At 42.6% G+C, this 15,325-nt stretch overlaps 1 protein-coding gene across 1 annotated transcript in view; it reads right to left on the bottom strand.

Moving 5' to 3' along the window:
• Positions 1 to 204: 204 nt before the first annotated feature.
• The window catches only part of LOC134673424 (protein pellino), a 117,880-nt gene continuing 102,759 nt past the window's right edge, over positions 205 to 15,325 (bottom strand). The window contains exons 4-10 of the mRNA XM_063531410.1: positions 9,749 to 9,943; positions 8,617 to 8,796; positions 6,918 to 7,025; positions 6,488 to 6,644; positions 5,886 to 6,066; positions 5,069 to 5,204; positions 205 to 1,278 (exon numbers count right to left, since the gene is read on the bottom strand). Coding sequence (XP_063387480.1) covers positions 5,078 to 5,204; positions 5,886 to 6,066; positions 6,488 to 6,644; positions 6,918 to 7,025; positions 8,617 to 8,796; positions 9,749 to 9,943 — 948 coding nt within the window. The 3' untranslated portion in view covers positions 205 to 1,278; positions 5,069 to 5,077. The remainder of the gene's footprint in view (positions 1,279 to 5,068; positions 5,205 to 5,885; positions 6,067 to 6,487; positions 6,645 to 6,917; positions 7,026 to 8,616; positions 8,797 to 9,748; positions 9,944 to 15,325) is intronic.

Below are 15,325 nucleotides of genomic sequence, written 5' to 3'. Positions count from 1 at the left end.
ATAAAGACTGAAAGTTTCCTTTGTTACAACACTATGTAATGAAACTCGCAACTTTACGTCATATACATGATAAGTTTCATTACATTAGTAGTCTTTATCCTTATCTTGTCTCCAGTGTAACATAGATTGATATATTTCAGTTATACAATAGAATATGTGTCGATAGAGTCAGCCTCAGGTATACACTCAAAATACAAGTCAGAATTATATTGCTGTACTGTTATTCCATTATAATCTTTCTTATATATTCCATTCATAATCATTTTAAAATAAGACAGAGCAATATACAAAGCATTAAATACTTTTTTTGTAGTTTCTCGCATTTTCTCCGCATCATTATCTTACATCTTGACATTAACAAATAAATATTCTTCATTAGCCGAACATTTTATAATACCTATTTGTGACGTTTTCAGGCAAAAGGTAGCACTTCCTCGCACGTCAATAAGGACTATTTCAAAGTGCATCTTTCTTTTAAGTCTTTGACAGTTGATAAAGTGGTACCTTAAGAACGACACATTAAACATACAGACACCATCAACACATCGATTTTATAAACGTAACACACATTATAAATATTTATTTTGCGTCTCGTGAACAAATTAAATCACTTCATTTTTCACAGTATGTATTACATTCATTCGTATAGCGTTTTTTTGCAGAAACAATTTACATAAAGACTGTTAACTCTACATTTCGAAAACGACTATGCGCAATAATAACTTGATATTAACAGTCTATATTCAACTCGTCTCTGGTTTGAGTAAAGCCTCTGCGTTACAGCTATGTCGAAATATGGAAAAAGATAGAAGTGAGATTCCATTTAAAAAATAGGATATTAGGTATTAGTGCATAATTTAAAGGTCATGAGAACATTCTCAAATCGGGAGCATATAACCTTGCTCGGTCTGAGGTCATAAATATGTGTAAAGGACGCTATGCGTGAAGAATTTCGTACATTGAACCGGATTTTCCTATCCCTATCGCACGTGCATAATTTTATTGCTGTCTCGCACAGTGGCATTGACCGCCGGCATCATCGGCGGGACAGCAATACAATACGCGTGCGATAGAGATAGACGGGTCCATGTACGAAATTGTCCTTACTTTAGGTACATTTTGAACATATTTGTTAACATATTTATGATCTTAGTGACCGCTCGTATATGTATAACTTCCTCGCGGCCTGACGTCACCGCCTGCCGCTCCGTAATAATCTTGTTAATTGTTAAATAAAAGGCCCTTTTATTTATAATTAAGAAACGCCTGCTACAGGACCTGAAACAAGATTAAGGCAAATTAGAAAAAAATACACAAAAATGATTTTTACACAAGATCTAAAATATCAGGATCAAGTGCCAAAATATCTATACACTTAATATATGTCGTGTCATGTACACATACGTTTTGGGTTTGTTTAAAATGTGATGCCAAAACAATCTAACCGTACAAGTTATAATCTCTGGTCTTGCTATTCTACCGCGAAAGCGGCGTACCGAAGAAGAAGAGGCTAGTTCCCAATAAAGTTTCCAAAATGTTTATGTTTGTTCCTCAATCACGAATAAACATGGAATGTGACATAGCATATTTTTCATCCTTAAATTCACCAGGGATCAATGCAAGTACGGGAATACAAAGTAGGGTTATTGGCGAAGGCACTGGACGGACATGCCGTACTGGAAATTATATGAGTATCGCACGTCATGTTAAATTTCCCGTCATCGTGTAGCTGACTGAACTGAGATTCTATCAAATCTGTCAATAGTCTGTGTCTGCGCGGGGTGACGTAATTCCATTCGGGGCGGGGTCAGCTAGGGATTGCAATCCGGATTATTCGAACTTCGAAAATCCGGATTATCCGCCAATTTTTCAATCCGTTTCTAAATCCGGATTTTTAAACCCAAATCCGAATTTTCGGATTTTTTGTTAAACTATTATACAATTGCCTTTTGCACCGTTAAAATGTTCTGATTACTGCAAATACGCGTCAAGCGGGTAGAGGGGGGGTTGCCTGGCTCACTCCCTGGCCTTGGGCCTTGAACAGCCTCATGACAAGCGCGGTGTCTGTGTGACTTCACGTTAAACTGAGTGTTCGATGTTTGGCTCAGGCGTCACCGTGGCTTGGCTTTTCCGCGCGCGGCAAGCTCGTGCAACAAAAGCTGGATGCCGGATTAGTAGAAGAGCCGGCCGCATATTTTCCGCACAATGGTTTCCCATAAAAGTGATGCTAAGTCCGAATTCGATAGTCTGCCGCGGCGGAACTTTCCGAAAGTACGAAAAAGAAGGCCACTTCCGGTGCGAAAAAAGGGGGCTGATTTAACCCATCTGATACCGAAATAATAGTTATGGCAGCAGTTAGAAATTTACATGTAGACGCAGAAAAGCGAAATCTGCCAGTATTTTTTTTGCCGGAAGTGCTTGGCAGACGCTCTCAAAGGTGGCCACCGGGACCCCTAATTTAACCCATCTGATACCACCATCCAGCACGCCATCACGCCAGCTGACGAAGCTGAAACGGGGAGATGGCAGCATAGCGTCGAGCAAAGCGGAGGTTTTAGGCGAGATCGAGAGGTTCTATGGACAGTTATACACTTCGATCGCAAAGCCCGTTGATAGCTTGGTAGGAGATCCAAGAGCCAAGCTGTACGGGCATCAGTCTGTACGAGATTAGGATGGCCCTGAAGCAGCTTAAGAACAACAAGGCGCCGGGCAAAGATGGAATCACTTCAGAGCTTCTGAGAGCGGGTGGAACACCGGTACTTAAAGTCCTCCAGAAGCTCTTTAATTCCTTCTTGTCCGAGGGCAAAACGCCTGAAACATGGAATAGAGGCGAGGTGGTGCTGTTTTTCAAAAAAGTTGATAACAGCCTATTGAAGAACTACAGACCCATCACGCTTCTGAGCCATGTCTATAAGCTGTTCTCAAGGGTCATCACGAACCGTCTCGAACACAGACTTGATGACTTCCAGCCTCCCGAACAAGCCGGTTTCCGAAAAGGCTATAGTACCATAGACCACATCCATACGCTGCGGCAAGTTATACAGAAGACCGAAGAGTATAACTTGCCATTATGCTTAGCGTTTGTGGACTATGAGAAAGCCTTCGATTCGGTGGAAACATGGGCGGTGCTTGAGTCTCTTCAGCGATGCCATATTGACTATCAGTACATCGAAGTGTTGAAGTATTTGTATAGTAACGCCACCATGTCGGTCCGAGTACAGGAGCAGAGCACGAAGGCGATTCCATTGCAAAGAGGCGTAAGGCAGGGAGACGTTATCTCTCCGAAACTGTTTACTGCCGTAATGGAAGACGCCTTCAAGTTCCTGGAATGGCAAGGACTTGGCATCAACATCAACGGCGAATACATCACTCACCTTCGGTTTGCCGACGATATCGTAGTCATGACAAAGTCGATGGAGGAACTCAGCATGATGCTCGATGACCTCAACCGAGTTTCACAACGGGTGGGCTTGAAAATGAACATGGACAAGACGACACTTATGTCAAATGCCAATGTTGTGCCTATCCCAGTCTCTTTTGGGAACTCGGTACTCGAAGTTGTTGACTCTTACATCTACCTAGGACAAGTAGTCCAATTAGGTAGGTCCAACTTCGAGAAGGAGGTCAACTCGGTTGGGCAGCGTTCGGGAACTACGTAATGTCTTTTCGTCCGACATACCTCAGTGCCTCAAGACGAAAGTCTTTAATCAATGTGTGTTACCAGTGATGACTTACAGCTCCGAAACGTGGTCTTTCACTATCGGCCTCACCTCAAAATTAAAGTCGCACAACGAGCTATGGAGAGGGCTATGCTCGGAGTTTCTCTGCGTGATCGAATCAGAAATGAGGAGATCCGTAAGCGAACCAAAGTCACCGACATAGCCCACCGGATTAGCAAGCTGAAGTGGCAATGGACAGGCCACATTGCGCGCAGAGAAGATGGCTGATGGGGTGGAAAAGTGCTCGAGTGGAGACCACGGACTAGCAAGCGCAGCGTAGAACGTCCACCCACAAGATGGACGGACGACCTTGTTAAGGCTGCCGGTAGACGCTGGATGCGGATCGCTTCCAACCGGTACGAATGGAGGTCCAAGGGGGAGGCCTATGTTCAGCAGTGGACGTCTTATGGCTGAGATGATGATGATGATGATGATACCACCATGAAACCAATTCCAGTCGGTAGGTATGGACCCTCATGTCAGGAATATATAAGTCTGTCAAGGCTTTTCCTGCCGAAACACCTTGGCAGACGAGATTATGAGAGCATGGTCACCATCGGTTACCCTACATCAACCCATCTGATACCACCATGATACCACCATGAAACTAAATCATCCCTAAATGGGTGACACCCGGGGTGGGCCGCCCCCGCCGCCCCCACCTAGCTACGCCACTGCATAAGACTATTACAGTAAATAAAAAGACTAATTTCTTATTAGAAAGTCGTTTTTTTTTAATTTATTCCTGGTACCAAGAAAACATTCCCTAAATCCGGATTTTATCCGAAGTTCGGATTTCGGCGTGAAAATTATCCGAAAATCCGGATTTTGTAAAATAGATTCGGATTTGCAATCCCTAGGGGTCACAGAATAAATAATAATACTAGGCACAGAAGACTCACTCTCTAACAAAACGCGTCTGTTACGATCAGGACAGATGTGGCCGCTAGGTGGCGACAGCGCCACGCGCGGCTTATGGCTAGCCACCAAAATTGGTGTGGATCGGATGTACTTGTAGCTACCTGTAGCAATGCGACGAAATCGCGGAGTGAGCCACGCCTGGCGGGGGGTCCGTTTTATATGATGATACTGTTATTCTGTGGCGGAGGCTAGTAGTAAGTGGATGGAATATCGTTCGGCACCCTTTTGAAGGGGTGCGAGTGGCCTCTTCCGCCTTCCGACTGTGGAGGCTGCATCTGGTCGCGCCCCACCTTGTGGGGCGGTCAAGCGCTCGTCATTTGGGGTCGGCTGTGAGTCAGGACTACTACTACTACTACTACACACAGGTGTGAGGCTAGTAGTAAGTGATGGTATGGTAGTGGTAGGGAGGGTGTTAAGTGATCGCGTACCTGGCACGTTCAGTCGAGGTTGTCCTGGAAGATGAGGCGCACGTAGCCCGGCGTGCCCTGCAGCGGCGCGGCGCAGAACGGGCAGATGGCGTGGAAGCCGTTCGTGCCGTGCGGGATGTCCACGCTCGCCCAGTACCTGAACACATTACGTCATTATACTCTGGCACACCCACTTTGTCAGTAGAACAAAAAAGTTGAAAATTTAAATTTCGCGCCTTTTCTACTGACAAGTTGGGTATACATAGTGTGTGTTTGAGTATACATAGTTACGATATTAAAACAATCTCAATCGTTCATGTCCTCATGTGAACTAAAAACGAATAAACAGATCAACGTTCAAATTAGTTACCGCATCACGGCGTCATCCATTAAAGTAGTGAGAGCACTAAATTAAGAGTTGTGTTCGACGCCGCGAGTATTGTACGATGTAAAAATGCCACACAAAAATAGTCGTGTATAGAAATGAAATTGTCAGTATTATTTTACATTTATTTGGGAATAATCTTTACATTACAATTTATGGACGTTTTTCGAGGTTTGTAATATTGTGGGTCGTTAAATTATTTGTAACTCCATTATAGTAGCACAAACTCAAGATGAAAACCACTCATGAGATGGAAGGATTGGAAGGACATTATCCGTCAATAAAGCTAGCAAAAAACTGGATGCACCGGATCGGCACGCTTGAAGAAATGGAAAGAAAAACAGCGCTTTAAAGGCGGCTATTCACCCCAATTGACAGTATACAAAAATTGATAGATGATGTAGGAACACCATCTATCAATGCAGGGATAGGAGCACATGTAATGTGACTCACTTGACGGTCCGCTCGGAGGCCATGTGTCCGCAGGGGTTGAAGGCGTAGGTGGGCGGCTCGGCGTCCACATAGAAGGCGGGCTCGATGCCCATGCACACGCGCACCACGAGCCCCGGCGTCATGCACATCGGGCACTTGCGGAGCCCCGTCTCGCTGCTCTCCGCGCCCCACGAGTGCTCCCCTGGAATCACAATGTCACAGATTAAATAAATACGCTTGTCTTCTTCTTCCTCGATTCCTCATGACTGAGGGTCGCGACCACATGAGGTCGTTATTTTGTGCACCATGGCTCTCCATTCTGCACGATTTTCCGCCTTTCTAATAATAGGCGCCTGTGTAGATCCCTGGCAGGCCTTTTTTACAGTGTCCACCCAGCGGGTTGGTGGATGTCCACTATCCCGTCTTCCATCAAATACGCTTCTAGAGAAAACGAAATCCGTGAGGTAGACCGGTGACTTGGTGAGGGTACACAACAAGGTAAAGATTATTTTGACGTTCTTACACAGTGGAAATATATCTGTAACTCAGTGGAATTACCAGTGTGTCCAAGCTTACATGACATTGTGGCGTTCAGCGCAACTAATGCTTCTTTGTCTACTGACCTTGCACGTGCCCGCAGTTGAGGTACACGTAGGGCTGGTTGAGGTCCTGTTGGGCTGAAGACAGCTTGCGTGGAATCACCAACGTGTTCAACCCTACAGGACATTGTGGCCGACCCGCGTTCAGTGCGTCTACTAAAGCTTCCAGGTCACGTTTTGTCTGAAAATTTACATTTGGACTGTCAAAAATTTTGCAAGAGAGATATGCTGAATATAATGCTGAGCGAATCACAGGAGTAGAAGGCTGAAAATTTCAATGGGGGATTTAGAACCTCATCAGAGATAGAGATAAGGTACTTCATCACAAGCTTGTAACTTGCAATACAAGTGGAAGTCCCTTTTTGACAGCTTTTGTTAGAAAGGGACTCCCACACTTAGATTACAAGTTACAAGATGAACAGAGCACAGCTCTTGATAGTAATGTGATAATTACAGGTGAATTCTTGAGTCCCTCGGCACTCCTCCATAGTAGCGTGGCTCCGCACAAGTCAATCATGGTCCCGTCCCGGAGCACGTTGCTTTCTGACTGGCATGGGAGACCCTGGAAAAGAGGATTATTTTAAAATACGCACGTAGGAAACTAGGGAAAGTTTTAGTTTCGTGGGTGTTGCGGATTATTTCGTAACAATGGACCGCTGGCCAGCAGATCATCTTGCATATTCTATTGAGGCGTATCGTACCAAAGGGTTTTCACTTAGGTAGATACTAACAATGTGTAAGCTTTAGTTTGCATTAATTTCTGAATATGCGGAAAAGGTTGGAGGAGCGCGAACACTGCAAAGGTCGATAAAAATTATGATTTTCAAAAAAAAATAATCCGCATTCATCTTCTTGTCATAAAAATAAATAGTTTCATTTTATTTACCTGTTTTGAAAAAAAATTGAAATATAAAATCGCCCATTGGACAGTCTGTAAAAACAAGTTAGAAAGATGATCTGTATTCACGTTAACTATGTTTCCAAAGAACACAGACAATTCCCTTCTTATTCGTACTCGCCTATAATAGTGACTGTTGCTATAACATATTTAATTTCGATAAGGAATCATGACCAATTATAATACAAACAATGTTTACTAAACCCTAGAATTCCAAGGCGGTCTGTTAACTTTTTAGTGCAACCAATTAAGTTAAAAAATTTTAGAATCTTCAAATTTCATCACGCCAACCTAGCACAAAAATATACCTCTATTACAAGACATTACGTGAGAACTAAACAGCATACGGAGCGTTAATAATGTTAATATAATATTTCAGCGTATGCCACATGCAACCAACGCCGCTTGCAAGCCGGATGGTCTATTCCGAATATCGAAACTTCGTTATCTGCCTCTCTATCGCTCTTGCCTATTCGAGCGATAGAGGCAAATAGACGAATGAATGAACGTAGTGATTCGCGGTAGGCCTTCTGGTTACGGTAATGAAATATGGTTCCACTGCACTGAGTTTCTTGGTCAACCGATTCACATGAGTTATGTGATTGTCTTTTTTACGAGTACCCAACTGTACTTTGCTAGTACGTCCTTGGTGGACGTAGAATGCGACCTTGCATGGCAATCTTAGATAAGCGAAGTTTGCTTCGAGAACAGTTAGTTTTTATTTCTATAATCAGATTATTGAAGTAGGTACCTGAGTAACAGTACTAACAGCGTCCTTTGTGCCTGCTGTCTACTCCTAATTTTCAGTTTTTATGTGTTTTTCAAACAAAATTCAAATGCTCTTTTGTCGGTGCAAGATTAATTGATTAGTTACAAGTGTCGGACGTTTCCCGGACCCGGACCGGACCGTTCTAGTGAGGACGATTTGTCTGGTACGGCTATCTAAGAACCTACTCCATCAGAGCACACCGCTCGCTTGACTTTTCATCGAACCACATATCCTAGACACATACTTAATATCCTAGCTAGGTGATGATGTCCTCCCAGACGTATCCGTCGACGACGACACCCGGATAAATCAGGTATTCTGTAAATTCTAACGTGCATGGGCTCGAACGTGACTTGCGAAACCGAGTTTCGTTTTAAACTTCCGGCCGCAAGGCACGCAGTAAAGCTCGCCATTAAGGATGATTTGATCGATGGTAACCAGACTTACCAAAAGTGAGTGTCTAGTAGGTAGGCACAGCAAGCTCACCTTCTGCTGCGCGGAGCGACTCTCCCTTAGCGAGAAGACGGCGCCACCGACTGAAGTCTCGCGCCACGGGCCGCAGGTGGCGCTACCGCCGCAGAAGTCACCGCGCGGGTGCATCATGAGAACGCCGTTCGTCGTCAGACCGTCGATCTCGTGATTCTCTGTCCATTTCGTTGCTTTTTCCTGAAATTAGTTTATCAGTGGTTAGAATTTCCCGTTTCGTGGTGGTGGTTTTTTTTTCTGTTTTTTCCTGGTTGGGTTGTTTCAGGGGAAATCTAAAAGGATAATCGCAATGAATTTGGTTGCCGCGATTAAATAACACACAAAACCGCTTTGGTATTGTGGTTTTGACACGCAAGTGGTGAATTGCAACTAGGGGAAGGCTACATGAAAAATATAATGAAATTATTATAAATATGGATAAGGTCCATTTGTGTAAAATTGTCCCTATAATATTTATAGTAGTAGCTAGTAATACTAGAAACGAAGCCCTTGAATGTTGCGATTCCGTTGCCGTAAAGCGTCGACAGAGTTGAAGTCGTTTAACATTTTTTTACGATGACATATACTTACCTAATAAAACGCATAGCTTTAAAAGGACAATAAGTGCAAGTTATTCTTAATTGTTCTTTATACCTAACTATCAGTACACCATTATTAACCAATCAACATCTTCTTTAAGTATTTTCAACTCAACTGAAATCATAAAAAACACGGAGATAGACATACCCCAAGGAATATAATTCTAGAAGAGTCGAACCCAGCGGCATATATGCGACAGTTGTTGACGTCCTCTCTGTCGGCGATGATGCGACACGTGAACCGCGATATGGTGCTCTGTAGCACTGTTGTGTCGCCGCTTAATATCAGTAAACCAACCCGATATCTTTATATTCTCAACTTAAATTAGAATTATACATAGATAGACATACCCCAAGGAATATATTTCTAGAAGAGTCGAACCCAGCGGCATATATGCGACAGTTGTTGACGTCCTCTCTGTCGGCGATGATGCGACACGCGAATCGCGATATGGTGCTCTGTAGCACTGTTGTGTCGCCGCTTAATATCAGTAAACCAACCCGATATCTTTATATTCTCAACTTAAATTAGAATTATAAATAGATAGACATACCCCAAGGAATATATTTCTAGAAGAGTCGAACCCAGCGGCATATATGCGACAGTTGTTGACGTCCTCTCTGTCGGCGATGATGCGACACGCGAACCGCGATATGGTGCTCTGTAGCACTTTCGTGTCGCCGCTCTTGTCGCCTGCCACTGTGTCCATTACCACGAAGTCGATCGGCGATTCTGACGACCTACCGATCTGTGAACAAAGAGATTATGTTCAGTTAGTGAACAGATAAAGGAAGGAGGAAGCCGCCTTTCAGGTTAGAGTGAATATCATCTGTTAAATGGGGCAATAAAACCTTATCGAACCTCTCGATGGTCGTATTTTCTCGTCGAACGTTAACGTTGACTCTTCCAGTCAGTATGGGCATTTGTACCTGTACTAGTTGGTTCGAAAAAATTAACATTTAAAATAATTAACCGGGTAACATGTTTAGCCCAACCCACGAACACCACTGTATTACGCATTCATTTATAAGCTGAAAAGGTACTCCCTTGCTAAAGTTATCGTAATTTAAATAGAAATGTTAAATATGAAATGATTAGCTTGTCAAAACCTTTAAATCCGTAGAGCCTTGATCATTTTATCACGGTTCACGACGTAACGACAATCGCAATTGGCACCGAGAGCTTATCGAATCAATTACGTACGGTATACACCTCTAATTCATTTCAATATCATCGCTATTAAAGTGTCTAAATAATTTTCTGATACTATAATTTTGTAGTAATAATAATGGAAATATACGTTGGCTACAAAGGTATGTTTGGCGTTTCGCCACGCTGTTATATTCACTTCAGTAGGAGTGTATCAACAACAAAAAAAATTGGCTGGACCATTTTCTATGGGATGGTAATTTTTTTCGCATTTTCGGGGTTGATCTCATCGTAAAATTGCTCATTATAATCCCAAAACCTCCCTGGCAACGGGAATGCACTTATTTTTTGGCCACCTGTATACCTATATCTTGTATTGGATCATGCCCAGATTAGTATTAAAAACTAAATGCCAAATCAGGATGATTGACCCAAAAATCATAAACTAGAGGTCTTGGTCAGGGCTGGTCAGGGTACATTTTAAACACCTTAGTTACCACCATGAGTTCCAAGGGCACGAAAGTAGAGTAACGCTATTCACTATTCAATTAAGTTGAACTTGACCGTTGACTGTCAACAGCTGTACTAAATAGCAAGCCGTACGCTGTATTTGAAGTTGAGATAGATATCCAGCTAGCTAAATATAAATTCCCTTTCGCTAGCTTTGAGACTCATAGCGTTTTCTAGATGCTATCATGAATCATGATGCTATGAAGACAGGAAAACTGACTTGCAGTACAACTCTCGTACGTGAGCAGTGGTGGTCACGAATGTAACTAGCCAGTTTTAAGATCACAGGGTAGACAATGATGTGCTCAAAATTCTCGTTAGACCGTTAGTGGTCGCGACGTGTGTAAATAGCATACTTAAGCATGATAAGCAACTATTCCCGTTCGTAAATTTCAAGATCACATGGCAGAATACACACTGAGATGTGCTCGTAACTCTGAGCGGTGGTCGCGAGGTTTGTAACTAAGGTAAGCACTTATCGCCCTTCGCAAATTTCAGATCAGTTGGGGTGAAGATATGTTCTAGACTCGTACGTGACCGTATAGGGCTCAGCCTCAGCCTGTCAGTTAAACGCAAAAGGTGACAGTTCCGAACAACTGACAGGCTGGTATCGTCCGGCGAACTGGTAATCTGTGAGCCCCTTTAGTGATCGTAAGTAGTGTAGCGTAGCGTAGGAATCACCCGTTGCCCTTCACAAGTTTCAAGATCACAGGGTAGCCAACGACTTACGAGATGTGCTCGTAACTTGTAAAGGTACGTGAGCGGTGGTCGTGAGGTGTGAAGGCTGCGTTACGTCACCGTTCCGCGGCGCGCCCGCGACGCTCTGATTGCTTATCGCCGTCCCTGTCGCTTCAACACTTCACGAGTTGCTAAAGCTATTGGTTTTTAAATTATTAGATTTGAATTGGATCGCTGGTGATATTAATCAGACTATGTAAGGCTGTGATGGATGAGGACTGCGTCTACTACTTATGACGACCTTTTAGGTCTTTTAGTTCGATATTCAATCACCGGTTCTTCCCTTCTTAAAATATTGTAAACAAGCGACCAGAACCCCTATTCGTCAAGCGGCGTTTGACGTATCGTGTTGATCTCCCGTTGATGTGGGAAAAATCATAAGTTCTCGAATACGTACAATGTCAAAATTTGACATTAACAATTCACACTTAGGGTGACAAGCAAACCAAACCGAACCATCCTTAGTTTAGAGTTGAGTTTTGGTTGTACCAAATGATATTATCCACCGTTGATGGAATCAACACTCAGTATGCAATAAAATCAACTGTTGATTTGACGTGGATGCGAAATCTGACAGTTGTACATGTCGAATTTGGCCCCAGGCCTACCAACAAGTAGGTTCTGTGCAAGTCGGTAAGTGGAATTGCAAATGCGTCAAATACACATTAAACTCCTCGAGTAATACCTCAATGCTAGTAAATCTAGCCAGCAGAACATAATTTATTCAAAAGTATATAGGTATTGCCAATCTAACAGCGAAGCCATACACGCTTGTACAACTTCAGTTCAAAATAATCTTTGAGTTCATACCGCAATTTAATGTTTAAAATAACTGTTTCGAGAGGGAATTCGTACAAATGATCTTGGAATTAATTTCGAGAGTACGTAAGCATGGCTGGATTTCAATGGCGTCCGAAGGTTAAGGGGGACCGCGAAATTAAAGCGGGCCTATAGAAATCTCCCCGTGGACACACGTGAATTAATCCAAGGATTATGTCTTTAAAGATTTGTTGGTACGTGGAACGCATTATTATTGTAGCTTTTGAGCAGGTTGGTTGCGCCATACATAATGTTAAGACTTGCATAAACATGTCACGCTGTCTTGTTGGCCATGTCGCTGATCAATCTCATTGTTGGGATTATGAATACATAACTAACACCTACCATCTGGCAACATTGGTGACTGGTGACTATACTTCAGAATAGCAGTAGAAATAAGCAATAGGAATACCCAGTAGCTTAAATTTTGTTCCGTCTAATTACGTGCATACTTTTATTTTTTGAGCAATTGCATGAGCCTCAGTTACGTCTCAAAAGAACAAAATCTACACGGAGTCTAAGACTGGAGCTAGCTCACCTACGGTGACTCAGCATCGAAGAGGTTTATTTTGCTTTTAATTAAGGTAAGGATGCCAGCAAGCAGCTTTGCCGAAGTCTAATATAGTAGCTAAGAGCAAGTATTGCTACATTTACTACTTACTACCGGAATTGATATCCAAAGCATGAAGAACATCGCTGCAAGACAGGTTTCAAGTTGCAGAAATGTAGACCAACACGAAACTTCATCGTTCAAGCCCTTGATCCGTCCAAATTGAGCGTCAAAGCATTAAGATCAGTTCTGGCTGGAAAGGCCTCAAGTCACCAAGTTTAAGTGGCAGGCTTAGTGCGGATTAGCGTGTCGGAGGCCGCATTGCCGTGGTTGGGTAACGTGACGCGTCGGGCTTGCGTCACGACGTCATACAGTTGCAAGGGCATTGGTGCATGCCCTGCTGCGTTCGCAACGCCCTGGCTGTTGAAGGATCAATACCAGTTTAACTAGGGCCATAAGATATGTTACATCGGAAAGTGCACATATACTGGTTTTGCCTGAGCACTTGCTGGTAAGCCATAGTAATAACACTCCCAAGATGTTATAACCATCGCTTACCTACGGTCCGCAGGCGAGCAATTGTCTCAGGCAAACCAATGAGTAATGAGGTCTGGCCTGGAGATACAAAAGTTGTTACGAATCACACTACAACTCAAAACTCACTGGCACTTGGTAAGCGAAACGAACATCCCGCACTGTTCGTGCCATAACCGTGCACCGTCCACGTATTTGTGGTCTTGATACCGTTGCCGTATGCTTATATCTGCCATCTTCATATCCTAATCCAAATACAGATGTAATGCTTAATTGTTTTCGTTCGTATTTTCGCTGCAACGTTCGTATTTTTCATGCTACTTCAGTCAACGTCAGTACTTTTTGTACCGAGACTGACTGAAATAGCAATTCGTACGTTTCCGTGATAATACAAAGGAATATAATTATGCATTACATCTGCAGCTTATTTATTCGTGGTCTAGACAGAGACATATTACTTTACGCATCATGCAGTGAAATGGTAATGCCGCTTGGCTAAGCAAAGGTCAAAGATGCGACAAGTCGACAACGTTCTCGCCACCGACTATGAACCGTTTGAGTAGGTTTCTGAGGTCATTTTCATTTTAAGTCAATTTAACCTTGATAGGGTTTCTCTTAAGTCAATTATACTTTTCCAAATGTATAAAATATACAAATCTGATGCAGTTCCGAGATAAGAAAATGATGTAAGCTAAGCAATTCAAGCGCGTTAACCCGGTATGTGTGGCGAATCCGCTAAATGGTCTTCACGTGTTTTACGATCGTAGTCCACACGAAGTGGAATATTTCCCGCACAGTTCTCGATGATCAGAAAAATATTTGGTGTATTCCCATTTGGGCCATTTGTCCCCAGTGTCCCCACCCCACGTGGCCGCCGCCATACATGATACTGTTCCCGACAGGGGCAAATGGGAATACACCGAATATTCAAGCGAATTTTACAGTCATTATCTCTATAGCGTTTTCCTTCTGCGGATCTCGGTCAAAGTCGTGATTGCTTGACAAGGTACTGTAGTAGATTTTTTTGGACTTGAATTTGAAATGACAGTGACTCTCCCCTTTAGTCCGGTTTATTATTTAAGTACAGAGACGCTTCGGGCTGTGTTAAGTGCGAATAACCCTTAACCTTTCCTTTAAACCTAAAATTTCTCCAACGCTCAAGAGTCCCCCTAATAAAGCGACCCTTTACCTTTAGCCTCTTTGAAATATTGAGTGGTTAGTCCAAGTGGCTTAGTACGGAGAAATAAATCGCCATGACCTTTTTAAAATTATGCGAGCGGAGATTCCCAAGTATAATTTATGTAATATGCAAACCTATATAAACAACGTATTTCCCAGTAACAACACATAATAATATAACAACTATTGTTGTTTATTTTGTTATTTTAAACAATCATTTTGATCCGAATCTAGTATTAAACTATGATGTAATATATATTAGTTATTTCCCGGTTTTTTTCACGGAACTATAGGTAGTATAGTAACTTATGTCAAAATATTATTACAAGCAAGTCATAAAAATAATATTGATTATGTTAAATTTCAAATCTTGTGAAGTATGCTACATTACAATGAAATGTCCCAAGTCCCAAATCATTATTCCATTGTCAATATTGTCAATAGCCCAAGACAAAGGGAAAGCTGAATTGAACTATGATATACTGACATACATAAGTATTCAAAAATCGAAATAGCTCAAGTGGTTCAAATTGACTCACACATCAGCCACAACGGTACTGATAAGAAGTAGGTACAGGTACCTAAATACTTTATAGTTATAGCGTACAAAATACGAACTAGAGTCGAGTTCAAGACGTCATTTTAGATCCA

Source organism: Cydia fagiglandana, chromosome 18 (genome assembly GCF_963556715.1).
Source record: "Cydia fagiglandana chromosome 18, ilCydFagi1.1, whole genome shotgun sequence".
NCBI lineage: Eukaryota > Metazoa > Arthropoda > Insecta > Lepidoptera > Tortricidae > Cydia > Cydia fagiglandana.
Note: the sequence above shows the minus strand (reverse complement) of the source record. Positions and strands in the feature narration are given on the sequence as shown.